At 44.1% G+C, this 27,430-nt stretch overlaps 1 protein-coding gene across 2 annotated transcripts; it reads right to left on the bottom strand.

The window, feature by feature from the left end:
* dipk2ab (divergent protein kinase domain 2Ab) lies at positions 1-25,787 on the bottom strand. Of its 2 annotated transcripts, none has more exons than XM_020087661.2 (4): positions 25,316-25,787; positions 18,501-19,395; positions 6,358-6,661; positions 1-2,344 (listed from the first exon to the last, which is right to left on the bottom strand). In XM_020087661.2, exons 2-4 carry the CDS (start codon positions 19,152-19,154, stop codon positions 1,998-2,000), a joined length of 1,305 nt encoding a protein of 434 aa, XP_019943220.1. In that variant the 5' UTR covers positions 19,155-19,395; positions 25,316-25,787; the 3' UTR covers positions 1-1,997. The 2 variants fall into 2 exon arrangements, with proteins under 2 accessions (XP_019943220.1, XP_019943221.1); XM_020087662.2 differs by having other exon boundaries at positions 25,571-25,759.
* Positions 25,788-27,430: the final 1,643 nt, after the last annotated feature.

Here is a 27,430-nt window from a genome sequence, read left to right as displayed (position 1 = left end):
TTCAATTGTATATATATCTATATATATATATATATCTTCATTTATTTCAATATTTAAACCCACTAAAAGTTGTAAATACAACTTTTGAATGAAAGGCACAGGAAAAATCAGACAATGCTGATATAATACTCAAAAGAAAAATTACAGTACAAAAGTGAACAGTTAGTTATGCACGTACAAATCCCTCCAGGTTCCTCCAGACGTGGGATGTATCGGACACAGCGAAGGAGGGGTGGCTTCAAACCCAGATATACATTAGCCGAACTTCTCTTTATTGCTTTTCCAAACCGACGAGCGTCACGTGCTTCCTGCTTTAGATGGAGTGGCTCGTATTTACTTGATTATTGGCCTGTCTATTGACCGTGCTACACAACACTCCACTGGGAATTTAGAGTTGCAGTCACAACACTGAGACGGATGACATACGAAACATATGGAGCCAGAGAAAATGAGCCTATATTTGTGATTAGGCTTTAATTTTGTTGGTTGGCTGAGTGTAAAAATCAACCTGCAAGAGGCGCTGAGTGTTTAAATATTCAACAGAAATTTCTGGGCTGCAAAATTTAAAAGTGCAGGTCAGAAGCCAGCTGCGGAATATCTTCATTCCCTTTTTATACCTCTTACTCGATGGAGCTCACGACACTAGCGTGAGAGATTGGACAATAGGCTTCATTTATCAATTACAGACATTTAAAAAGAGAAACTGGCGCAGGAAGCCACTGCTCTGCAGTTGTATCGTGTTTTCCCGTCGTCTTAAGAATCACTCCATTTCCCTCCCTTTTTTTTTAGTCCAGCTTTTGCTGCATGGTTAAAGAAAAACGTGTCTCGGCCTAACTGATCATCATTTATCAATCCTAGGGGAGATTCACAAAGCAGTGGGGCTTATGTGGCATCAAGTATTGCCAATCTTTGTCTTGGTTCTTGCCGAAGAGAAAATCAGTATGCAGGTCTGCCAGCTCATACGAAATTGTGTACACATTTCGGTTTCCTTTGGGCAGCTCTAATGGGGAACAACTGGAGGGAAAGGTGCTGTCACTCTGTACTGCTCGGGTTTTTAATATTACATATAGCCTCTTTGGTATAGGCACATCTGCATCAAGGGACCACCACTGTATAATTACCCCCTTTCCTTCTTCCTATGTGCTGCTGTCTCCCTCTCTCTGGTTCCTATTAAAGGGAAAATAACACCCAGAAAAAAAAGATGATTGCCGTATGATTGCCGATAGCCGTGAAGGGTGTTCTGTTTCTACCGCATGAAAAGCAGAACCCCCAACCCCCCCCCCCCCGCCTCTCTCCGCTCTACCTGCAGTAGCTTGGCCTTCCCTGCTGCCTGACAGCGGGAGATTCATGCTACCTCCACTTTCCCTGCAGTCATGCTACAGAGGAAAAAAAAAGCCATGGCACAGCAAAAATGTAAATGTACCAATCTACTTAAATTCAGCCCTGAAAAATAATAAAATAAAAAAATAAAAGAGAGAGAGATCCTGGGGGCAACATGAGACAGGTGTTAAGTTTCAGTGTTATGAAACACAACAATTCTGAATAGATGCTGTCATGGCCGTGTGATGTTGCTGCTGCTGCTGCTGTCGCTCGGACGCTCTGCTTTGCGTTAGCCTGGGTCCAGTGAAGGATGCGTTTAGGGGATGCGTCACAGCCCTTTCTCACTCCACCCCCACCCTGAAGACATGGCAGGCCCACCCTGGCAGGAGCAGTTACCTCTATCCCCTCTCTATCCTGGTTCTAACCAGAATCTCTTAGTGCCTCGCTGCTCTTTCACACAGGAGCAAAGTCAGGTAAAAAGCTTGAGCTTTAACAAATCTGCTTTGAAGTTGGATTCTCACACTTCCTGATGCGAGACCTCTAACACCTTCCTGCTCCGGTGCACAAAAGGGAGCAAATGACATCATGTACAAGAACCAGGATCTCAAGAGTCTGGAGATGAAGAGTCTAAAGGAATCCAGTCTCTCAGTGCTTAAGGCTGACGCCAACTCCATTCATTACCTGGCTGTAGCAGAGGCGGAGCCAGCAGCTAGCTGTGTGAGGTATTCGCGCAGTTCCTTGGCCGCCTGGAAGCGACCGTAGCGCTTTTTGGGTTTGGTGCACTCGTCCAGCAGAGTCTCGAGTTGTCCATCTTTGGCTATGTGGGCGGGAGGGTCATGGAGGAGGCCCCCGGTGGTGCCCCGCCACGTAGCATACCGCGACAGCAGGTTCTGGCAGACAGCATAGTAGTTGTGGTCCACGGTGACCCTGGAACAAAGGGAGTCCTTGGAGAAAGACAGGCAGGCCTCCCGGTCGCACTCCTCGAAGCGGCTCTCGTACCACACGTCATAGTTTTCGGGCTTGTCTGAAAAGAGATGCAGAGAAACACTTAAATTAACACACGGCCATAAATATATACTGATCATAAAAAATACTCATGATAGATGCATAACATTCATTGCAAACATATAAAAACATTTGATTCATAAGCTGTTTTTTTACAGCCTTCATCAGGTGAATACGTAATGAGATCAGGTCTTCAAACTTTGATGAAAATCATTCAAACAAAAAAGGTCCTGAACTTATTTCATTTAATGGGAATTCAGCAACTTTCTGTAAATAGTGTAGGAGTTCCAACCAACCTGCAGTTCACAGGTTGGTGCCTTTCTTTTTTGAATAACAAGATTGGAAACTAAACTGATTTTGAATGATTACAATCAACCGTATGACTGTACCTGACCCAGACGAATAATAGCTTTTTTTGCATTTTCATTGCAAATTACTCCCTGAGAAATCAACCTGACCGGAGGCTTTTATGACCCAAGTGTTTTGCTTCTGACATCCCGCTGCCCCCAACAGGAAATTCTTTTTCAAAGCACACAGCCAAACAAGTCATCTACAATTTCTTTTGAAAGAAATGAACCTCTTTCAAAATTTATTGAGCAAATAAATTTCTTTCTCCAGCTCATTTCAACATCTTTTTCCCCCTTTAGAAGATTGTGCAGGGTAAAGGGGGGAGGTAAGAAAATAACCTGCATGATGAGAGAGAGCTATTGGTTTGTGCATTAAAAAGCAGATCAATAACATTGTGGGGAGGGGGGTGCGGGAGGACCCAGAGGATGCAAACACATAATCAGTGTATCAGCGTTGTAATGCACTTCTCCTCTGGCTCATCAGAACAACTCAATCAAACATCCAGTGCTGCCCTGTTAGCAAGGGGCCCCTGTGGCCCCCTGAAGAGGAGGGGCATATCAACCTCAATCAGAGTAGGTGATGAAGATGGATCTGCCGGAGCATGAATACCACGAGCTTGCACACGCCCGCATACATACACATATATGCACATAAAGCAGCGAGCTGAGGCCAAAGCAATTAATGTTTCAGAGCCGGCCATGCATCACACCTCAGCACTGATTGACAGCTGGCATCAGGAGACTGTCCAACTAACGCACACACATGCACGCATTAACACACATGCATGCGCACACACACATGCACGCATGCACACGCACGCACTGCAAACAGAAGAGCAGGAAGGAGAAGGTTCAAAGTCAAGGACGAAGAGGTGCAAAGCAAAAAAAGAAAAAAAACACTTTGGAGACTCAAACTAAAAAGCTGAAGATAAAAGACTGAGGTCTATTTTTTCTTTCTCACTGCAGGTCTGAGTGTAACAAACTAAATCAGTTTCAATTCATTTTCAATGATTGTTTTACACCTTTACATGTCTTAAATTCTTAAATAGTTGGTACTGTAGCTGCACATTTGCCAGGTTATGACTTGCTGAAATCCATATTTGATTCCCACTTTATCTTCATACTAAACAACATCAGACCTTTTTTATTTTTTGTATTAAATACTCACGTTATTGTACTTCCCTAGCAACTAGGTACATGTCTTAAGGAAAGAATATTTTCTGATTTATGAGGCATTAAAATAAAACAAATGATTCTAGTTCATGGTTAGTTCAAAAGACTGTGACTGAAGACTAATGGAACATTGCAATTTTTAGCAACACTTGTTTATTCATGCCATGACGCCTCGTTTAAAGCCTCCACAGAGTGATGAGGTCTACCAGCCTCCTTTGTTTCCTGCGTATCTGGAGTCTTCCACATTAAAGAGCTGAAGTTGGACTTGTAAACATTCACCTCACTCCTCTGCCTTCCCAGCTCTGCACTTGAGAAGGGTCATTGGGCCTGAAATACTTGTTAGTGTGGCCTTACTGGTGGCATTCGAGAGTACGAGCTGGTTTTCACAATGCATGCCGGTGTTAAGGGTACATTATTGAATGTGAGAGAAACAGCGAGACTGCGTGTGTGTGAATGTTTTAAGTGCTGCTGCATTTGTGTGTGTGTCTCAGTCAGTGAACGATCGTGTCAGGGAGAGAAGAGAATGAGCGTGAATGAAGTGTGTGTGTGTTACATTATACAGCATGTGTTTTCAGAAACCACTAGGGTTGAAACCATTCTAAAACACCATAAACTCAATGATGGGGAATGACTCCTTTCGCACCACTGGACTGTGCAAACACACGGCGCATGGCCCGACTTCAACATGGCGTGCATTTTATCTCGCTGCAAACCCATCGCATCAATATGGATGCCCCTGATGGAAGGATGGAACGATGCACGGCTCTCTGTGTGTTTGATTTGCAAATCAATTGGCCTCAGTTTAGACTGATGAGATTTGCACCAAACACTTGAACTTGCTTTCAAACTTGTGCTCTAATTGCAGGGGTTGGATTCTCCGCTTGTGGAGCCGCGTGGGGTTACCGCGCCTATTTCCTACTGCTGTCCGACACGTGGCCATGACCTCGAAATACTCATTACTGCCGTCATCCCTCTTCTTCTTCTACTCCCTGGCGCACAAACAAACAAATCCAGGCCCACAAACACACAAGGAGCACATAAACATTCCTGAGGCTTAAACCCTGAATGGCCACGGTAAGCAGCTTGAGTTGTCAAGCTCTAAATGTGTCGGCCAGACAAAGGGAGTCTCAACCTGGATTGTGCTTTAGGACTTGCAAAGGGCCAGCGTGACAGGGCGGAAAATTGCAGCTACTGGCAATAAGGTAAATATACACAATTTTGAGCGAGGCACACACAAACCCAACAATCCCACAAGAAATGAAGTAAACTCCAGGAAAAAGAACCTCAACTGCACGTTGGCGTAAATACATGCTGAAAAGCTTTTTGCAATTCTCAGGTATAGGATCTTGTAATGTGGAAAAACTGGTACTTTATCTAAGGATGAATACATTACAATACTTTTCCTTAAACCAAAAAATGTACACAAACACTGTTTCACAAAGACACATACAGGCAGTTCATATCTGGCACGAGGCCCAAAGGTAGAATCAAATGTCAGATGATATGATAAACAATGCTATAATGGTGAAAATAGCCATGTTTTCATATTATTAGAATTCTGCTCCTGACAAGACAGTAATTGTTGTTTTTAACTTAAAACATTTTATAAATCTGAGCTGGAACATTTGAAATTAGTGCTATGCCCTCAGCGCATCAGCCCATATATTTTGAACTTTGGTCACATTGTGATTGAAGAGAATTACATTGCAGTAATTAGTGTTGTTTTAAAAGCCCAGCAGGAGTGGAACCTCAACACTTAGAGACAACAGTTTACCACTTAATTGGGATTTCTACAGAAAAGGGACAACTATAAGAGCCCGATTGAGTGGCCACCCGTCTCTCTGAAGTAACCCCAGAAAGGGGAACTCTGTGGTCGGACAGAGAAAGTGTGATGTGTAACTCTCTCTGTTCTTGTTATGAGGGTTATTCTGAGAGGCAAAAGAAAACTGGGGCAGTGGAGATGGCTCGTTATCCCAGCGATCTTTGCTTTGATGGGGACGTGTATGTTGAAGGCAGAAGGGGTGCTGGAGGAGTGTATTCTTGGAAGAGAGGAGGCTTCAAGGATGTGCAGCTTTGCCCACAACCGTCTTTCCCCTGAGTCCTCTCCTCAAACCTCTGTCACTGCCTCATCAGCTGCAGTTGACGTAGTTCACATAAAGTGTTTTCTGGAGAATCGAAGCTGTGGTCAACGGTTGAATCATGCACTGGCTCTTACAGAATATAATTAATGGTTAATTATCTTTTTTTTTTTTACAGTTTTCGAGAAGCACTAATCACACAAGTGAAGTAGTCCCAGCTGTTAATGTAAAACAAGTAGCATTTCTCTCCTTACGTAGCTCCACAGGTGGTAATGTTTAAAGGTGTGATCCACATGCATGATTGTGAACAAAGATGAGTTGTAATGGTAACTTTGGGGAAAAAGCTGTATTAGTGATGCCCACAGACATATGGACGCACACCCACACACACACAGATCACATGTGTTCAGGAAATGATGGACGCTGCCACTCACTCTGCTTGATCAGCCTTTTGTCTGCCACAAGAACGTTCTCTGCATCGACGACGATGACCTTTCCATCGCGTGGGCCGACCGCAAAGTTATCAAAGCTGACGTCGAGCAGGTAGAGGGCAAACTCAAAGTCGTTGTTGGTGAGCTGTTCCGCGATGTCCATCAGCTGACGGGCCAAGTCGACCCTCTTCTCCCAGGGTGCGTTGTAGAAGCTCCACAGCTCCTCGCCCACGTAGTTGACAGCTACCATGCGCCCACATGCTCCCAGGTACTTGGCGAATGGCCACCCTTCATCTGATGGAAAGCTCTGGGAGAAGGGAGAAACAAATGAAAACAGAAATTGTTGAATTAGAAACACATAAAAGATGTCAAGCTGTGTAGTGTAGACTTGGCAGCGGGAGAAATACCCTCCTGAGTTTGAAACGCAGAAGAAAAAACATGAATTGCAAGAACCTTGAGAGTGTCAGAAAGTATTTGTTTATCTTTCACACAAATCACTTTCTTAATTCAGAGAGAGAAGAAATAAACAGACCTAAAAATCCCACACACCAAACACAAAGTGGTCATGTGCAGTCTAGGGTAGTTTTTGTCACACAATTCTAAACACAATTGAAAATCTGCTGAAGGGCAGGGTATAACAGATTCAATTTAATAGAAGAAAAGAGCAGTTTGTGGTAAAGCCCTACAGCTATGAAATGATGTATGCTGCCATACTTGGTGCTTCCAGAGAACTGATAGGAGGTGATTTGTGGAAGCAGCAGTTAGCAGGAAAGCCTGATGTGTTGTGATGCAGCAGTGGGGCGATTTAAGCTGCAGCCTGGTGTTGGCTAACCAAGTTAATGCAGCTTTGAAAATCACTATGTATTATGGGTTAAAAATGATTAATGATTAAGTTAGTACCACTCACACTGAGCGGCATCACTGTTGCTGTACAACTACCTTAATCTCTCAGATTTACAACATTTTATTATGTAAATCACATCGTCACCTGTCATCACTAACATGAAAGTGTTAGTAAGCTGCATTTGGAAAACTTGCTCAGGGATTCAGAATGTCTCATTCCATTTCTTTTCATGAGCTCTTGTGTCTCACACTTTTCCTCAACAGATCTTCGTTTTCTCCTGGTCCATTTCATTTCCACAGGCTATCACAATGGAGTGGGACAATTGATGAAAATAATACAATGAAATGTTCCTTTTTCTTGGTCCATATAAGTTTTGCTACAAGTGATAAGCTCTGTTATTTTAAGATAACAGCCCCCCCCCTCCCTCCTGCCATAGGCCTCCATCTTTTACAATAAACACCCAGCCATATGCTAGCTTAATGATAGCCCACAATTCCTATGTAACAAATCTGTCTTAGGCTGCTGTTTCTGGCAGGCAGCCACCGTGCAGCAGACACAGAAAGAGAATCACGAGCCTTCATGTTTCACAGCCGCCTGAGGAGCCCCTCCCTCTCTGAAACCCAATCGTATCAGAGATATTGGGGGGGGGGGGGGGGCACAACAGGTCACTGCAGATAAGGTGTGACCTACTATGACTGTTGCGTCTTACTTTACGTTTGTGGTAACGTAATACTTCACCAGCTTTCAATTTCTGTCGAGAGAGAGGCGACTGCGCTAAATCCCTTTAAACTTTAATGAAATACAAATTATTTAGAAACATACATTTATTCAGCCACTGTTTCTCAAAGACAATCGCTGGACTCCCGCACATAGAGACGCTTAAAAAGTCCATGTGAAAAAATGTGGATAGGTGAACAGATGACTATGCAGTAATTTGCAGGTTCATTAGTACACCTTTGACTAGTGTGGAGACATTTTTATCACAGGCACTCCTCAAACTAAGCTGCTCTTGAGCTTCTTTATTACACCCCTTGACAAGGCTATAATTTGCTAAGTGTATTGAAGGCCAAAGCATATGGATCTCGCCTCTGCTACAGTACATGATGGAACAAGCTGATTGCAATTCTAAGCGGAGGATAAGAACGCCTGGCAAAGGGGTCCTTGACTGCACAAACATCCTTGGAATAATCTGACGGATGAAAAATCAAGTTCCTGATGCTGTGATGTTTGATAACGATACAGAGAGAGAGACAGTCTATTACAAGCCTGTTTTGGTTGTGTAAAGCTATAATTTAGGGTCTATCTGTTGAAAGATCCACCACCAAAAGGGGAGGACAATGATGAGTTACATATAGTGCAGTCCTGGTCGAGCCCATTTCCCTGAGGCAAACCAATCAATTGTGAAACAGACAGAAGTCTGTCTAGTAAGCACCAACAGCATCCAGTCTGTCTGTGCCTGACTAAACCAACTTCCCAAACAACTCTCGGACTAATAACCGTCCTCTACATTTTATAATGTAACAAACCAGAAGGAAGAATCTCAGGAAGTAGACGTGTCTCAAAAAAAGTTCCCAAAGAAAAATTCCAGCAGATGCTGAGAAACAAAGGATAATAGTGGGCTGACTACACGCCCACATACTGTGCGCTGGCTGGAAAGGAGACAATCCCAGACTTCTGAGATGTTGCTCGCTAACAGGCATTCCTATATCAGAGATTTTAGGATTAGAGACTTGACAGGCTAAATATCTGAAATGGCTTGCTAATTTTTGAAGTTGGCACAGTTGGTGATACATCCCTATTAGGCCCACTTCCCTTTGACCCAGATTCAAACCTCAGATCGCTTTATGTTGCTGCAAATCTAAGCGGCTCTCGGTCTTGTTGACAAAAGTTAGCCTGTCCAATGTTACGGCTAAACCTACTTTGTAAAACACCATCCTCCATCTCCCATCCCTGCAGGGTGGCTGGATGGATGGATGCTGCGAAGTGCAGGCCGGTGGTGTGTTGTTGAGAGGGGAGAATACGATGGAGACGGCAAACACAGGAGACAAACAGAGTGTCTTTCACCTCTCCGCTCCAGTGGACAGAAGGAATAAACCAGCAAAGACCTGCCTGCTAAACACATCGCTCTCTTTGTTGTCAGGTTGCAGCCTGAATGGGAGCAAATGTAGAGCGGCGGCAGATGGGGGGGGTGGCTGATGGGAGGGAGGAGAAGGATGAATGCCCTACGGCTACTTTCAGACACTGTCAACGGCTGTTATGAGAACGCCTTCATGTCTGTGCAGCCCTCTTCTGCGGTTCTTAACATAGATGTCGCTCATTCACGGCACTGACAGGCTTATTGCGCTCGGTCAGTTACCGGGTTCCTGACGACTTATACCTCTGGTGCCATTTTTATGAGCATCCTTCATTTAAATTTTATATGCAATAATCCTAAAGGTGAGAATTACTCAACAGTGTAGGCAAGCACATGAAGTGGGCACCTGAGCATTGGATTCAAACTCGCCTATTACAGAGGTTGATAAATACTCCACCTGTCCCACCAATCATTCTCCCTTAGCACTCTTTAAATGGTTACTCTGCAGAAGTCATTAACGTCCGCAATGAGGCGTTCAGGAGGGGGGGCAAAATAAATTGGAAGGCCCAGTCTAATATTACATCCACTGCACAATCTCTGAACAGACTTAGGAGGTAATGTATGTGTGTGTTGGGACGGCACAGGTAGTGAAGTTCACCAGTCGTCTCCCAATGATGTTATGCTATGAAAAAATGCTGAAGGTGCAAAACTTCCAATGACACATCCCAGCGAATTTTACTGCTTTAAAAGGTCTTATCACTTCTTGTCCCTGTCGTTAGATAAAAACCTTTTATCTCCTGCTCAGCAAAACCTTTGACTTATAAAACCAAGTGTCAAATGCTTTTATTTTCTTGTGAGAATTTCTTGCAGCGTTACAGACATAATGAGACTGGCTCAGGAGACACGAGGAAGTGAAAGTGGAAAACAGACCAAAACAAATTTCTGCTCATTAAAGACGACCTCAGTGACTTCTAGGCCCAAGTCTGACTGATCCCATCTTAAAGGTTGTGCCAGTGCACTCGAGTAGCACTGACAGGGGTGTTTGTGGTTTTCACTCCCCTCACTGTAATACAACAGAAATACTGGCATCCTCTTGGGGGGTTGGATTGGAGTGGGCTGAAATGAAACAGGGCCACAGACAAATGGGCAGCCTCTGGAGAAGAGGATGAAACGAATGGAGCGAGAGGCACAGGAACACACACCTGCGTCCTGACATCTGCTGACAAAGGCATGCCCTTCTTACTGGGCCACTCGGGGGAGGGCGTGGGCGTGTGTGTGTGAGGGTTGGAAAGAGGCTCTTTGTGCGTATGTGTGTGTGTGCATCTACGTGAAACTGGATCTGAGAGTGTGTGTGTGTGTGTGTGTGTGTGTGTGTGTGTGTGATTGAGAACATGCAACGTGACTAGGGCTGATAACAACCTCCATTCAGGGGCCGGGTAAACATGAGCAGCTCCCAAGATATTGCCTTGGCTGGTCTGCAAAGAACACTGGTCCATCAAACACGCAAATACATACACAGAAGCGCACACAGGCAAATATGGTGGACACACAGAGCTATGTTTATAAATGCAAAATTTAAAGGAAGCAGTTGCCTTCATCCTGCAACCACATCTACTTAGAGCTAAAAGGAAATTGGTAGTTTGCCACATAAGTGTTTCATGTGTACAGCCTCAGGGGGGTGTGGTGTAAATTCCCAACATTTTCTGTTCTCAACAAAACCCCATCGCTTCATAGCAAACAAGTTGGGACAAGACTCGTCAAGAGTCTGGGGATCAAATGGTAAAGTTGAGGAAGTGTGGAGGACAGGCACGATTAGTCAGACACACCGACAACAAAAGCAGCAACAAAGAAAAAACTAAAACTTCTCAGCCCTGATGGTGCAAAATGAACAATATTCAACCTGTTTATCAAAAGGAGCTTAGTGTTAAGAAGGAGTCACATCTGTCTGCAATGCTGAGTTCGCCAAGAGGCTGGACTCGAAAAAACATGTTGCTGTTCTGTGCAGCTCTCCTGTTGATCTTGTGTGTCAGGATGTGTGGCGAGCCCCGTCTGGCGTTTTGCTGGCCATTTAAAGTTTAAAATCCAGTCCGCAGCGAGAGCTCAGGCCCCACGGGGGAACCGGTGCAAACTCTTCATCCTGGCTCAACCCTTTTCTTCTTGTTTCTCATCTCATGCTGCTGCTCATACTAAGCCCACTCCCCCTTTACTTTGTTACCCCTCCAAACCCTGCACTACAGAATAGGGGTGCTGTCTGTTCCTGACATAGAAGCCAGGAAACGCCTTCTCGGAGCCCAAAAGAGGAAGAGTGGCTAGAGACTGAGACTGTTAAGTGTATGAATCTGAATTTAGAAAAGGCCCTGCCTCCTTCTTTACCAGACGTGCAGTTCAAAGAGTGCAAAGTCACAGTCTGGCAGCAGTCTTGGGAAAGAGGAAAAATCATTGAATGAAGAAGACTGAAACTAAATAGGACTGCTGGGCGTGCGGGTGTGTGGAGAAGTTAGAACCAATAACAAAGTAAGAGGTCAAAAAACACAAATCTAAACCAAGAGGTCAGGTGGAGAAGCTGACCACATACAGTTGTGTGGCACAGAGGGGAAGAGTGCACACGCAGACACACAATTAGGTGAGCTCTGCCAAGCAGTGATAGAAATAGGTTAGATAGGTCTTTGAGTTCTGCAGGCCTCTGCACTGTAAAGAGAGAGAATGAGAGCAGGATGAGGAATGAGAGCACAGGACAGTGCAGCTCAGGGTTGTGAGTACACACTTTGCTTCTGGCTGATAGCTGAAACCCTGTGCTGACCTGAACCTGAGCCACCGCGCACAGAGCCACCTCATAAATCCCCTCTGCTGGAAGACGAGGAATGTATTAAGTCATACGCAGCGGTGTTGACTCAGTTTAGGTGGTATTGCCGCCCACGAGGCTGGGGAGGAACCCAAGAGAAACTTGGCTGCAGACCTGAGGCCTGTGGGTTTGAGGCCAACATCAAGGGTTGTGTATTTCAGAGCAGTCGCTAATTATCTCAGGGGCAGCTGGGTGGTGCAGTGAGGAAGGGAGACCGCTGTCACTGACCCTCCACTCTAACCTCTCTGCAGCATCGGGCAAACATGTATTTCACACACTATGGAAGACTTCTAACACTAGAGGTATAGGCCTACGCGGGTACAAATGTTTAAAACTGGAGAATGCTGCAGTATTTCCCTGACCCCTCATATTTTTTGACAAGAACTTAGGTGGTTGATGTTTTAATGCAGTTGACGGTTTTACTACCACAGGTCAGCTGGTGTGCTATAAGGCATATTTTGCTCTAACATTAGTTCCTAACCCTCTCGAGAGGCCGCAGCACAATAAAGAGCCACTCGTCACCGATCTATATTGGCAATCTTAAGTGGTCCATGGAGAGTTGTGAATGGTGTTTAGACTCTCCAGGGTTGCAGAACTGCATCTTCAGGAGGCTTGGCTTGAGGTAGGCTGGGGTGCAGGTCGTAACAGTAAGAATCTGGGGGGATAAATATCTACAAAAGGAGATGGTGGGTGGGAGAGCGAAGGAAGAAGGGAGGGGGTTCGGCCACAGGCATTTACCTAACCAAACACAGCTGTCATGTGTGCGCTTTCGGTGTGTGTGTATTTGGAGAGAGGGAGAAAGAGAGAAAGGATTATGGTAACACAAGCAGTCTGGCTCATTCAAATGGGGGGAAAACACCACAAGGCTCTGGCTTGTACAACACACACTCACAACCCTCTGCTCCCCTCTTCCTCCTCCTTCTCTTCTCCCGTTCCCACTAGGGCCTCCATCCAGCGAGGGCAGCCAAAAGAGGGGAGTCGGGCCCAGATAACTCCCTGTCTTATCCTAACAGGATTCAGTCTGTACACAAAGGCCTATAAGAATAATGAAAGGGGGTTTGGGAGCACTTGAAGCAGGGTTAAGCGGCGTACACATCCTCCACTCTCATGTGCTAAGAGCGTCACAATCCCCCAGACCCAAAAACAAAAGGTACTAATCACAGACTAGCAACTTAAATAGCATTTACCAGTGGACCTCAGCCACTGAGCCGGCCTTTAAGACAGACGGCTTTCGCTTAAGCCAGGATAGCATGCAGTGTCTGTGATTAAACGAAAAGAAATAAATAAAACAAAAACAAAAAAGAGGTTTTGATCCTCTTTGTAAAAGAGGCATGACCCAGAAAGCCAGAGCACAAGATTGCAGATTTTTGTTGTTGTTGCTGCACAGATAAAATAAACAGCACAGATTCTGTCCATCCTTTGTCAGAGCATGACCATGCAGAAAACAAAGAGACTTTAAAAATATATACATTTATAAATACATTAGACATTTTGTGAACACTGCAGCTATGTTAGTGTGCAAAGGTGCATTTCTCACTTGTTTTACCACTATAGAGAAAATTCAATATTTCATAGTATTGTGCAAACACTACAACAAACTACCTGTGAAGCCCCTGAGACAGTCTGAAAAACAGACAAGATTCCATACAGAATAGCAGGGCTGCTTTATTGGGCTGCATTCAATTATAAAGGTTTTGCCAATTTGTATTTTATTCACCATACTGTAAAATAATTGTGTCTGTCTTGCAGATAAGGTGGAATGTAGAGACAACCAGGTTTGTCTGTCTTCTTTATTGCTTAATTTAAAATATGGTCCCATACGAAATCTTTTTTTATTTTAGTTACACAGTCATAGGATTACCTGACTCATAGCTGATGTGGGCAGGTAGCACATCTACTTCTGACCTGATGAATTTAAATATATTTTCCAACTAAAAATACATCCAGGTTCAGTTGGTCACGGTTGAGTTTCTACGTTTGACTCACTCTGTGCCAGAAAAACCCTGAATTTATTTTGTTTATTTTGGCTTTGCTCCCCAAAGTGAATGAGCATCATAATAGATTATGTAGAGCGTCATTAAATCAAGAGCATACCAAAGAGGTATCAACCCCCGTTTAAAGACAAATTCAAACAGGCTATTGAACTGGTTTGTTTAAAAAGCTGTGAACGTTTACTTAAGAATTTGCTTTTAAAATAGAGGAATAGAGATGAGGTCATCCAGTTCAAATCTCTGTCTTCTGTCTCTTCTCTGATTTTGTATCAGTGTCAGACTTCTGTGTTCTGGGAAAAACGTGGTGAGGGAGGTTCATGCCCTCGGACGAGTATGTCACCATGTCCGGTGAAGCTGGGGTGTTGAATGAGGAGGTGGATCTGTGCAAGGTGGCGAGGGATCGTAATAGAAAGAGGGAGAGGGGTGTCTGGGAGAGGACAGATTTGAGTCTGGAGGACATGAGAGTACTGCTGACTGAGTTAACCCCACAGGCCTGTCACATCCTATTCTCAGCTTCACTGAGCAAGACAGGGATGAGGACCAAAAAGGGTGCAAGTGCAGTCACATGCTCCTGGCTAACTCCGCAAGCTTAATCACTTGGAAGGGAGGACTAGGCTAAATCAAACTAATTTAAGGTTTTGGCCAGATATACTCCATCAAACACAACCATCAGCTGATGAATCAATGTGTCATCTCACCAGAGGAGAGAAGCTAAGGATCACAAAAATAAGAGTCTTGCCAGGGAACCGAGAAGAATAAATTACTCACTTTTCATGTAAACGTTACGCAGACGCAATTACAAGTGACCAAAAAAAACAGTGAGAGGAAAAAACAGCATTGTGGCGTACTGGCTAGCAGTGTTTTTCCTTCACCACACATTATTTGCCCTGGAAGTTATAGCAGAGATGGGGAAAAGCTATGGGTAAAGCAAATATGACAATTTTGAGACAACCAAAATAAAAGGTGTATAAAACAAGGATTTTCACTGGGTCTGAACATTGTGGGAACCAAGTACACAAATCAACTAAATATATAACATAGTTCTAGTTCTTTTGTTGCGTATCTTTAATTACGGATCTAAATAGAACATTACCTTCATTTATGTCATTAGTAAAATCTGAAATATGTATGATAATGTTAGAAAATAAGTCAACAAAATATATGGTGCAGGTTTTTTTGTTACAGGTTATACCTTTAAAAAGCATTATGTATTTCTCTCTTGGTGGCAGAGAGACAACCCCCCCACATCACAACTACACTGATCATAGTTGCTGAAACCCGCTCAGGCCAAAGTGTCTGTGCAACCTTAAGACAAACACTATTGGTTCAGAGGAAACAAGTGAGAAAACAGATGAAGCTGCATAAGGGCTCTCCCATTGTACAAGGATTTTCTTGTCTGGCTGTCGTCATTTTGTCTTCCAAAAATATTTATTCCCCAAAGCCAAATTGTCTTCCACGTGACAGGACGAGTGGGGGTGTTGTGTGTGTGTGTGTGTGTGAGTGTGTGTGAGTGTGTGTATGCATGTGTGCTTGTTGTACCGCAGAGCACACAGAAAACACATTGTTGGCCAGAGTCGAAACAACACAGCAGATTGTTTCCCACTGACAAAGAAGGTCTGGTTTCTCATAGTGAAACAGGGACGATTTACTGCCTGTGGCTTCAAAAGACTGGAAACAGAAGCCATTCTAAGAGAGAGTGCAGCTTAGTGAGCACATAGCAGAAACGCTATTCACATATTTAACTGTAGAAAACCAGAGGGGAGCGACAGGGGAAAAGAGCTAAACCATCATTCTGGCGACGACTGACAGTAGGAATCATTTACACTAAATATAGAAACTTTAAATTACACACTGAGCGATGGCCTCTCGAACTTACCAAAGATGTTTGACTACAACCACGCATATTCCAGCATTTCTACAAGCCTGACTAGAAGCCTAAGCGACAGAGTTGAAGTGCAGATCAGGTTTCATTAAATAACTGGACATAATCCAGCCAGGACTTCTCGATCTTTTGTCAAAACCAGTCCCCACACGGCAGCAGTAACCTCTGGCAAAAAAGGAGACCAAGGTGTTGTAGTACAGCACGTCTCCTGTTCAGTCTCTATGGACGCCATTAATTCTTTATGGTCTACTGCTGCCCAGCCTTGTGCATAGGCCCTCTCAGCCTCTCTGCAAATTTTTTTCGTAAATTTTCTTTTTTTTTTTTTGAGTCCAGTGATTCTGACGAAACAGTCAAGGCCCTCAGGATCTGTGATTCTGAGATGTCTAGCACATTTCTTTGTACATTATCCATCCCCCACAAACCATGTTCACCATCTGTTACCCCGAGCCTGGTGCACGCACGCACGCACGCACGCACGCACGCACGCACGCACGCACGCACGCACGCACGCACCCCCCCCCCCCCCCTACAGTTCTTTCTAATGCCCATAGGTCATAAGTTCAGGATGAGATCAACAATTCATGAGTCCCTGTAAACATGCAAAGGAGTGGAGTGAGGAGAGCTGCGGACAATGTGTGCACACGACGTGTTTGTGTGTGTCATGTACGCAAGATAAGGGACGGGGGGAGTGATTCACCAAGCTTCTCAACTGGGGCATAATGGCATTAAAAACACTGATGGAATTATCTGGCCCGGTTTGTGGAGCGTACACAGAAAAAAAGGGATGGGTGACACAGACAGAGGAAAGATACAATGAGAAAGAAAGGAGAAGAAAAGGGAGGACGGGGGAAGGGCGGGCGGCCACACAAGGCTAATCAGATTTTATAGATCGCCCAAACTAAAAGGCTGATCTTGCCTTTTTGTCCTCTGAAATGCCTGGAGGTGTCCGACCCTGTGCGTTTGTGTGTGGGGGGGTTAGAGGTCAGAGTAAGTTATTGAATCTCTACATGGGCCATGACCATTGTTGTTCTGTCTCCCTCACGAGACACGGTCAATGCCGGATTGAAATTGAAATTGATTGGCTGCTTGTAAATCAGTGAGGGAAAGGGAAGTTGATGGTGCTTAAATGATATATAACTTTGACATGCAGGATGACAGAATAGAGATGGGTTGATATATCCAGTCAGTAACAGTATTTTCAAAAGCCTAAAAAAAAGCTGGACTTTGGGAGCCATGAAAAGAGATCCCTGTCGCCCACAAAGTGACGAGAATCCACTGGACACAGACTTTTATTAAAATTAAAACCAACTTGGATCATTTACAGATGCATCCCTTAATAATTCAGAATTGCCCTACATATAGTGTTGAATATGCAGTATTGCCGCCAGCCAAAATCTCTCATCTTTTGGGAGGCCACCGCTCTTAAGCCCTTCTCTATTCTAAGCATGGAGGAATGTTCGTGCTCCAGATAGCGGGAGCGTGGTCTCGATGTAGCCTGGAGTTTAGGGAGGGTGTAATGGTTCATCTCAGATCTTTGAAAGAGGAAGGAAAAGGAGGATTCTCCACCCTGTAATTTACTGGGGGGCTTTGCGGGCCAACACCCTAGCTTTCTTTGTCCTTTGTAGCAAAGTTTATCCAGACACTGCTTCTCTGAAAGCTTTCACAATTCAGGTAAAATCTGCATTGGCAATAACATTATTCTTTATTCCCATGGCAATATAACTTCAGATAAATAAAGAAATATTGATGTGTGCATTTAGCGTTCCTTGCCTTCCACATCCTTCGCACTAGCTAATTTAACCTCACAGTCACCACCAAATTGACACCAATTACTCGGAGGGCAGCTGACGGCTATCTGGGGCTCCATCTGATCGGCCAAATGGCCCCTGCACCCAGGTCTCCCACTGTTAAGTCAAATGTTTGCATGCTGAGTGTGTGAATGCATGATTTTCCCTACATTTCTGGAGGTTGTAGCATTGAGGCACAGGGGATTCTCCCATCAGGGGATAGCCATTTATTGTTATTTCTATCTGCTCCATACAGTACACCCTATCTGGTTCTTTAAAGATACTTCTAACGATTCTTCTTATTACTTTTAATAAGCAGCAGCAACAGCAATGTTTACAGCAGCACTCAATAGACTGAAAGATCTCCGGAGACAAATGTAAAATGTCAATAAACCCGATAATAGTTGTGATATGACAACACACAGAGAGGTTGTATGAACCAAAAAGATATCTACAACCATCAGTCATCTCCTCCGTCCACCTCCCCCTGCTGCTGATTTATCACCTGCAGGTAAAGCTGCTCTGATAAATCTGAAGATATGTAGCAAATAAAAGTAGCAGCTATCACACAGAAAAATATTGCTTTAGTGTGCTTGGACAAATTCCATATTAGTGCTGTTGTGTAAAACATACTACAGTGAATGGAAGCAGTTAAAATAGTAAAAACAAATAAATCAAAAACACATTGCATTAAACTGCTTTAAACGAAGATTAAACAGACAGTACCTGAAGTACAAGTGGTTCTGGGTTGAACGCCAACGTCATGAGCAGCTGCATTCTCTCTGTGTCCTTGAGGTTCTTGAGCAGAAAGCTGCCCGAGTCTTTGGTCTCAGCGTACCGGCGGACCACGCGGTCCAGCAGCCTCTGAGAGGGGCAGTGCACCAGGTCTGACCAGCCCTCCACCACCTCCGGAGTGAGCAGGCGAACATCACCGTTGATCCGGGCAAATTCAGTCTTGTACATTGCCTGAATGAGGTCACAGCGCGGCCTGCCTGTGGCCCTCTTGCAGATTTTCTGGTCTATCTCGGCCAGCTCCTGGTTGGAGCCAAGACGTTTGAGCACCACCCGACGCGTGCCCTCTCTGGGCTCACCATACTGTGCAAAGTAAACATTCTTGACATTGAATACGTCTAGGAATCGCAGGCGACCCCAGGTCTCGAAGGAGACCTGACCGTTCATGAACTTGCGGCACCAGCTGGTGCCAAAGCAGGCGGGACACTTGTTGAGGTTGATGAAGCGTCGGTCAGTCAGCTCATTCTTCTGGAAGGAGGCGAACAGGTTGTGTGTGTTCATCAACAGAATGACGAACAACCCCACCACAAACAGGAGCTTCAGACAGCGGTACAGGCGACCAAGTTTGAGGGGCAGGAACCGCAGCATGATGGGGACGGGGCAGAAGCGGGGGAGGGGAGGGGTCTTGAGGGACAGGGAGAAGGAGAGGTATTGAGATAATTGTCAGAGAGTTAACCTCAATGCCTCTCCGCCATGGCAAACCGGGGTAGCTTCTAAAGTGGCAGGCAGGGGCGGGGTTGGCACAACTGCCCCATGCCGGTCTCTGGCAGAGGCCAGTGAGTCATGTTCTCCCTTCTTGGTGTTTGTGTGCAATCTTGAGTCAGCAGGCCTGAAACCAAGCAGTGAGAGAGGAGAACATATCAGGGCAAATAAAACAAACAACATGTCATAAACACTTTGCAATTGGCCTCTTGGTTATGATTAAGTGCAAAAAATGAAAAAAGATTCTTCTGCTGGGTCTGCAACCTCAGACCCTTCATCCTAACATGAGATACCTCCAATAAAACAAAAAAAACACTTTCTCTGGCATATGAAATGGTCTCACAAATTTGAATCGCTTGGGTCATTTGAGAGATTTCATTACTTTTTGAGCTGAAATGAGATGGCCCACAGCCAATGCAATAAAACCTGCCTGTGCCTGTTTGAGAGTTTTTGTATACTCCTGAAACATTGGATGATAAATAAAAATGTAAAAGGGGAAAATAACTTGTCAGTGATCAAATTAGGAAGAAATGTACAATGTCCTCTCCTAGTATAAATAAAATGTGATGCGCTCCGAGGATGATTCCTCAGTGGACTACCCCTCTGCAGCTACAGAAGTATCCATCACTTTTCCTCCCATGCACAGCAAATCACACAGCGTCTGCAATACTCAGAAATCTTGATTATTTCTTTTCTTCCTTCTCACTTTAAAATTGAGGAATCATACATTTAATTGTGGAGGGAATCACGCTGTGTAATTTAACCTTTGATCAGAGCTGCCCTGCTTCGTTTTAATCACGATCTGAAGTTGATTCTTTGAAAATGGCTGCTTCACTGAAACAGCATTTGTGGTTGAGAGGGGAGGGGGAGGGGGGGGTGTTCTGTGAATACCTCCATTAGGCATATCGACGTCAGCAGTGAAGGAGGAGGAACTGAGAAGGGAAGAGAGAGACCACAATCTGGGCTCACAGCACAAGAACAATGCTCTCAGAAAAAGCCTCACAAGGGCCCCCCCCCATAGTCCGTCCCTGTGATGAAGCCATGTTAGGCCACCCAATCAGCTTTTTGGGAATGAATCTTTTAAGTCGCTTTAAGAAAGACTGAGTCAGGCCATGCAAATGAGCCATCCTCAATTAGAGCTCATTAGGACATGCCTATTAGGACAGCTGACTTGAGAGGGCATGGCTAACGAGCAGGCACACTAGTGTGATTAGTGCGCGTGTCGATGGGTTCCTTGCGTTTTTGCTTTCAGATCGAAGTGGCAGAGATTTGGAAGGGCCGCAGGCAGCCAAGAGAGCGGCGATTGTGGGGTGACGTGCAGCTGTGGAGTGTCAGATAAGGAAGCTGGATACACTGGTTCCTACCTCACGCCTCTGTCTGAAAATACCTCAGGCAGATCATGCCAAACATCAGTAATGTAAAAATAGATCATATCCAAATAGGGGAGCTACAGACAGCTTTTCCTTTTTTAAAAGGAAAACGAAAAACATGATTCATACATTTTTCTCTTCTCGCCACAAATCTAAAATCAACTCAACAGTGAGCATATGATTTTCTTCTCACCATAATAAGATGGGGATAATGAAAGTAGCAGGGTTTCCTTTTACAGCTTTTAAATGGAGGCAATCTTTAAATCATTTAAAAGTCGGTATTAAATCAAATAGCTACTGTAAATCTCAATAATAATGTCATCAATTTCCAAGACGTGGCTTGACATTTATTTATATATTTTAGTGTTAAATTGAAGCACAGTGATAGAAATTTTAAACTGTGGAAATTAATCTTTTAGGAGAGATGTTTTGAATGTATTATTACTTTAAGCCCACCTGAGATACCTGGGTAGAAAAAAGATCATTTATATTTCATTCAGAAAGTGAAATAAAGAAGCTGCTGGTCCACATCCGGCTGCCTCCTGTCTGATAAATGAACCACACTCTATTCAGAATTAACTAAAAAGGCCAACATATTAAATATTCAACATATTTATATTAGAAACGAAAGATAGAAAAAAAGAAAATCCAGTCTGTCCCCCAAACAACTTCCGTCAAAATAAAGTTCGTCTCTTACTACAGGGAACAAGATGGAGCTGACTGCTTGAGGGAAAAAAAAGAAGCTGAATATCCTGTAGCGCCATGATTTTCGATTCAAGTGCCATTTAGCATCTGACAGAGAAAGTCACGACGCAGACCTGGCTGCAAGATCTTGGGAGCAGATAAGAGATTTACCTAGGATCAGCAGAGGGCTCAGAGAGGATGAAACATAACCTCAGTCAGCTGCCCAAGAAAAGATGTTCACCTCCTCATCCCTGAGAGAAGGTGGAGGGAGAACAACGATAAAGCTGGAGCAAAGACCCTGCAAAAAGACCCTGACAGCACGGGATAATGAGATGCATGAGCTGGAGGCTGACAACGGCAGGATACGAAGCTTCTTACTCGTCAAAGGAGTTGGGCCTCAATTACCTGTGGAGCGTTTGGTGCATTGTGTCAATGACTTCACCAATTGCTGGAGTAAAAAGGATAAGCTACACCTGGCAATTCCTCCCTGTTAATGAGAGACAACCCAGGTGTTAAAATGCTCACATGTGTGAGGGAGACACAGAAATGTGGCAGCAGTGGCTTATCCTTGATCCTATACATTTGTTTAGCAAGGAGCAGAGGGGTATGTGAAGTGAAATGCTACGAGGTTAGTTTTTATTGCCTGCTGCTGCTGCTGCTGCTATTACACGCACAGTAACGGTGCGGATGAGACCAAAACATTCAGCTTTAATCGAAGGACGGCGCGGTTGATTTAAGACGGAGATATTTTCCCATCATAATTACCCCACTAGACGGCTCCTTTTGAATTTTACACCTGCAAAACCATTTTTTTGTCTGCCTCACTTTCTCTACTGCTGCTGCAAACCACCTCGTTGCTGAGAGGTATATGAAGCATAACATGCAGAGACAAGGGCAGACTGCAGAGGCCTCAATGGCATGGTTGCCTACTCAGATTCTTGACAAGGGTAAAGTTCACTTTAGCTCCAAATTAAAGCCAGACGCTTTGTATTCCAACACAGATGTTACCCACCGGAATAGACGGGCAGTGAAATTTAAGGCTGTGTTTTCTTTTGAACAAACCTCATTGTGCCCACAGAAAAAAAGTGTGTTTTAAATTAGCTCCCCTCCTCCGTTCCTCCCCACGGTGCCTCTGCTCCCTCTGCACTCGGGAAGAAGGAGGGATGCACAATACCAAGAGGAGAACTTGTTTAGAACAAGCACCAAATTACCTCTCATCGCACACAGCCGCTTGCCAAAAGTGGGCTAAGAAAGTTTTTCAGCGTTCTCGGCCTACAAAGTACACGGTGGTGAGCATTTCGAAAGGAAGGCAAAGAAAAGGAGGGCAAATCAAAGGATGCCTGACTCCTCATGCATGGGAGATGAGTCTTGCATTCAAAATGTTCCAAGTTTGGCAGATGTTAAGAGCCGCAAAATGGCTCATTACTGGCACAGAAAAGGCGCAAGATGAAGCAAAAGGCCCCATGTCGGCTTAAAACAGAATGACAAAGGTTGAAATGGATGAAAATGACATTGTAATATTCCAATATTACAACCTTTATTAAACTTAGATTTTGACAGAATAATTCAGATAAGAAAAGAGGAGGTTCAAAAAGAAATTTCCTCCTCAAATAATCTTTCCTACAGCTCATTGTGCAAAAAGCTGGTTTCAGATAATGGTGGCTACTCCCGGGCTCACCCATTTCCTTCACTGCACCTGAGGCTAAACTTCATTATGATATAATGAAGTCAAGCCACACACATGAACATGCTTGATTAATTCCACTGGAAATGCAAAAGGGAGTGCGAGAGAGGAAGTGGTGGAAAGGAGTGGAATACAGTGCAGGAGGAAGTAAAGGAGAGAGTGAAAAGAGATACAACAAATGTATAGCTAATGGACTGCAAGGTGAGAGAAACTCTGAGTTATTGCTCTTGTGATGGAAATGAATGGAAAGAGATCACTTGAATACAGAGTAGCAGTTCTCCATCTCTGAATGGAAACACACAAACGCATCTCCCCCTCCGGAGACCGGAGCCGGCATTACCACGAAGCTCTACTCAGAGTTCGGAAAAAGCCTCCTCTGACCTCCCCCCCCCAGCCAGCCCTCACCCTTTTCCATTGCAATGAGTGGCTCTAGCTGAAGAGAGGAACTACTGTTGTCAAGGTTATCGACTGAGGGAGTCGATAGTGTTTGATCACAAAAACATTCAGCCACAGTGGGACCGCCTGAGTACAGCAAAGACGTAGACAGTGATGGATAGATACAAACGATGGCAACATTCACAAGCCTCATGGAACATCAAGTCCTCAGAATATAAACACCAATTAGCAGCATCCCCCACATGAACGTTGGTGTGTTCATCTCTGGCCTGAGCCAAACGCCTGAGATTTTAATGAGAATATCAATGATATCTGTTTCTGCGCCCAACTGCCGCAGCTGTTTGGAAGGAAACACTTGAACTGGGAAGACTCTGCTCTGGATTCTTCAGCAGAGAGCGTGTTTGGTTTTGTTTAATTCAAACAGCTGCACATTTTCATGAGACAGCATCGCTCAGCAAAAAGTTTGAAAAGTTGTGACACAGGCGAATCTGTCGTTAATGCTCTTGCGAAACACAATGTGTCGTTGATGTGAAGGGATTAAATCAAGCTGCCAAAACAAACTTCAGTTTGAACCGATGGGAAATGTGTTTGGAAGATGGGCAGATGGGGGGATTAATTACCTGACAGACATTTATCATTTCTTTTGAGGTCACTTCTAATGCAGTTCTATATCTGTTGTTTTTTTCCATTTGATTCGGTGGGTTTTGAGGTCAAAAATGAAAATATTCTGCCCCTGCGGGAGGTTTTAGGTTTACAGTTGCAAAACATTCCCCTGCTGAGCGCTGAGAAATATTCAAATCAACCACCAGCAGAACATCTTAAGTGCACTGGTCTATTTTCACAGTTCCCTCGTCGACCAGCCGTGCAGAAAGCCTCCATAATTAGTCTCGTCTTGTGAAAAATAAGAAGTATTCATTCATTAGATTGTCAGGAGAAATTCCACGAGACTTAATATAATCTTTATCTGGACCAAAACAGTCGGAGTGTTTGTGTAATCTGTTTTTCCCCTCGAAGAAATCAAGGGAAGTTGCCACACAACCATTATTATTCCACAGAAATCTCAATCTTAGCTATTAACGTGAATTACACCCTGTTTCTCAGTCTCAAGTCCGTCTGTCTGCTGAGCAAATCTCTCAACCTCGTGTATACTCACACTAACATGGAGAGAAAATACAAGGCAAATCAATCCAAATCAGGTCGGACGAGCGGAAACCTGTTGAGATACAGTGGTTTGTTGTTGTTGGTTTATTTTGAGTGAATAATAAATAGGTTGCAGCATCAATTACAATGGACAAACCTAAAATGTGAATGGCCCCTTAGGCGATTCAATCCTATAACCAGTGTTGCTGCTTTAATTGAAAATGTCCTGCATGCAAAAAGCAAAAGAGGCTGAAGGGATGAATATGCATTCTCCCTTGCATTATCCACATCTGGAGGCTGCACAGTGGATTCAGCATGAGGACAGTAGATTGCAGCTTTGTGCATTATATCATGTTGTAGTGGAAATAAACTTCCGTAAATCAATAGTTGTATCTTGTCTTATTTTATGGCTGAAGTGGTCTAATGCAAGAAGCAGCAACATCGGAAATAAGATGAACTGCAGCAGATTGAGATGCAGAAAAAAATGACACCACAGCCACCACAAGCACTAGTTGTGGTAATAAAACGCTTCCTGTCACAGTTTAGAGGACGTGGGCATCTGATTAAGAGTTGTTGATGGAAACAACTCTGTGTTGTTGATGCTCTCGTGTTTCAAACATCCTCTGAGGCTGAAGCCAAAGAGAGAAGCAGAGAGAAGCAGCTTCATGTGCAATCTTTGTTTGAACTAGTTTCTACAAACTGAGGTGCAGGAGACTGCGCTCCGGTGAAGTTCACACCGGACTGACTGAGGGGAAACAAAGTGAGAAACAAACCTGGGAGACTTTTCTGTGGAAGAAATCGTTTATCGCTCGCTGGGTGTCATCCCCTGAAAGTTGCGGCGGAACACGGACGCTTCGAACCGTCCGCAGCGACGATAGCGTCCCCGGGGGGGAAAGCTCGACGGAGATCGGCTCTCTCAGGCGAACTCGCACGGGCTCCCCATTCTCTAGCTCCCGGGTATGTAGCCAGCTAGCCTGCTAGCTCCTCGGATAAACAGTTGGGGTGTCGGGTCTTAACTCTTCACGTACCGGAGCTTTCCGACCGGACGACTCGCTCCTCTTCACCGCCGGCTGTGATGCGCCACACCGTCCGCACCAGTCCGCCTCTCATGGGTCCGTGTGCGGTCAGAGATCAGCCGTGTTCCCGTGCTTCTTCTCCGGGGCAGCGGCTCACTCCTCTCCGACACCACAATGGACTCGACTCTTTTCAACACCAGCCTCTTTCCCCTTCACGACACCCGCCGCCGCTTTACGGCCGTGGTTGCTAGGCGATTGTTCTAACGTTGTCTGGCGTGGAGCTCCGCCCCCCAGCTGAGAGTTGACCCTAAAAAGTAAATTTCTCAAAAAACCTCAAGAGGAGAAAAGTTTTATAATATAAATGAAACATAGAGGGTGAGTAAATGTGCCCAGAGATAATATAAACAGGGAATAATGATGAAAAACAGTATTTATATTTAGAATGATGGAAGCATTGTGTGATGCCTCATGTTATTGTTGTTTATTTCATATTTCTCTATATCTTTCCACTTTTATAGTTATAGCTTACTATGTCATTGGACCTGCATGGTATAATGACAATAAAGATCTTTGACAAAGACAGAGGCATCAGATTTAGATATGAGGGACAATGTTGAGAAAAGGAAACGCCAAACTAACTGTATATGGATATTTAATTGGGCTTTGAAACTGTGGCTATAAAAGCAGCAACATCATTTTCATTTACATTTTTTTCCGCCTTGGTGGTTTTTGCATTGTTTATTGTTTTAATTTGAATCACACTTCGTCAATGACTCAAAGTAAATGAAAGCTCAGAGTGAGTCCACACAATCTAAATGTGTGTCTGAATGATGAATTGATTCCTGATGAAGCTCCATGACTGATTCCTGTGAGCTGAGGGAGGAACCTGTGTCAGGGCCTCGTGAGAACACCGCGTACATTAGTATGTATTTACCGCCACCTGCTGGAGCGGTCGAGGATGACAGCCAGATGTTGCTCTATTCAAATACCATAAGAGATTTATAGCAACTGTTTGACATAAACAGTGTCAGTCGACAAACGTGAACTGCTTTGCAATTTGTGATCAGGCCTTAATAAGTTGTTAATTTAACACATTTCCTTGCTGTATCTTTCGTCATTGTCATTTATTCATGCAAAAATAGCTCTGTATCTGTAAATCAATCATTAAGAAAAATGTGTCAATAAAGTTAAGTATTTTGGTCCTACATATTAAATGTAAAGGGAGAAAGTGAAAACAACTAGAGGGCTATTCCCCAGTAGATACAGATGATATGTCCGAGCAGCTGTGAAGGCCTCAGTCTGGACCGGCTGCTGCTGCTGCTGATGTTCCTGCAGCTAAACTGAGTTCAACACTCAGTGACCTCAACAACACAAGTCTGTCAGTCCTCTCATCGGTCTGGCTCTGATCACCATCCTCAGTGTGGGGAGGCTCCAACACCTTTCTGCTTCTGTGGATTTATGAAGACTGTAATTGAGGCGCACTACATCTATGTCAGCTCTTCGTTGCAGGACATTGTTTGGATTTATTTATGTGGAAAATTCATATTTAACTCAGCAGCTAAAATCTGATGTATGCTAGCTCAGATAATTAATCTTCACAGCCTAAAGGAACGGTTAAGGAAAATGATACTATAAAGGTGTGATATATGATGTGGGGCGGCTATTAGGTTTTAAGGTAATAAATCAAATCTGACTCAACAAGACACAAACAGGCCGCATTAATTTCCAGTTATTTCCATATACCATAAACTGTCAGGGGCTCACCAGCCTGTAGTAAACTTTATTAGTGCAATATTAAGATGTTTGCAGTTTCACCAATGTTTTATCACTGCAACATGATTGTTTTCTTTAATGTGATACATTTTAAGATGG

Source organism: Paralichthys olivaceus, chromosome 17 (assembly GCF_024713975.1).
Source record: "Paralichthys olivaceus isolate ysfri-2021 chromosome 17, ASM2471397v2, whole genome shotgun sequence".
Lineage (NCBI taxonomy): Eukaryota > Metazoa > Chordata > Actinopteri > Pleuronectiformes > Paralichthyidae > Paralichthys > Paralichthys olivaceus.
The sequence above is the reverse complement of the archived record's forward strand: the minus strand, read 5'-3'. Positions and strand labels throughout refer to the sequence as shown.

Excerpts from the sequence above, each read along its gene's own strand:
- dipk2ab (XM_020087661.2), bottom strand. The coding sequence starts at position 19,154 with ATGCTGCGGTTCCTGCCCCTCAAACTTGGTCGCCTGTACCGCTGTCTG. Across the intron at positions 6,662-18,500 it reads CAGAACCACTTGTACTTCAG|AGCTTTCCATCAGATGAAGG; the intron begins GTACTGTCTGTT and ends CCCTTCTCCCAG. Across the intron at positions 2,345-6,357 it reads CAAAAGGCTGATCAAGCAGA|ACAAGCCCGAAAACTATGAC; the intron begins GTGAGTGGCAGC and ends ATCTCTTTTCAG.